This window comes from Nanorana parkeri, unplaced genomic scaffold (genome assembly GCF_000935625.1).
Source record: "Nanorana parkeri isolate BGI_ZX_2015 unplaced genomic scaffold, ASM93562v1 scaffold2694, whole genome shotgun sequence".
Taxonomy (NCBI): Eukaryota; Metazoa; Chordata; class Amphibia; order Anura; family Dicroglossidae; genus Nanorana; species Nanorana parkeri.
Window position 1 is genome coordinate 83,579 of NW_017308962.1, and position 681 is coordinate 84,259.

At 58.6% G+C, this 681-nt stretch overlaps 1 protein-coding gene across 1 annotated transcript in view; it reads left to right on the forward strand.

Annotated features, from left to right (window-relative positions):
• The first annotated feature begins 322 nt into the window (after positions 1–322).
• SZRD1 (SUZ RNA binding domain containing 1) overlaps positions 323–681 on the forward strand; it is a 5,449-nt gene continuing 5,090 nt past the window's right edge. The window contains exon 1 of the mRNA XM_018574047.1: positions 323–442. Coding sequence (XP_018429549.1) covers positions 392–442 — 51 coding nt within the window. The 5' untranslated portion in view covers positions 323–391. The remainder of the gene's footprint in view (positions 443–681) is intronic.

Sequence of the window (681 nt, forward strand, 5' to 3'; positions counted from 1 at the left end):
GGGGTGTCAAGTCTAAGTCCCCGGACCTGCTTTTTGTGTATGGTGTGTGTCACCCGCAGCTCCCTGCAGTAATATTAGGGCCCTAACATCCGATCTCCCATCATTGTTTCATATAACAATGACAATGATAATGTGTGTCGGTGCCTCCTCCCGGGGGTCTGTGGACCGGTTGTACAAAGAGCCACCGATTTACGGAGACTACAAACATTTCTCTGTACGGTGCAAAAATGTGAGTACCAAGATGGCAGACTAGGGGTATCCGGGCGTCAAGAGGGCCCGGTTTCCGGTCACGTGCTGCGTGTCGGCCGCGCGGATACGTGTACGTGCTGGTGCCAGAGTGGCGCCTGCGCAGTAAAGGCCGGTGCTCGGCCTGGTTTCCGGTGAGCAGAAGATGGAAGAGGATGAGGTCGCGGAGAACTGGGAGGAGGCGGCCGACAGCGGGGTGAGACGAGGCTGATGAGTATTAGGACTGAGGCCGGTATCGGCTGTGTAAGGGGAGACCTGTCCTTGTTTCTGTGGCAGAAGTAGCGAGGACTGAGGCCCGGAGGAGGCTGGGGGCGGGGAGAAACGAGGATCTGAGGAAGAGTGACCGAAATGAGGCCTGGAGGAGAAGGCTGGGGAGAGTGAGGCCTGCATGGGGGGAGGCAGGCTGGGGAGAGTAAGGCCTGCATGGGGGGAGGC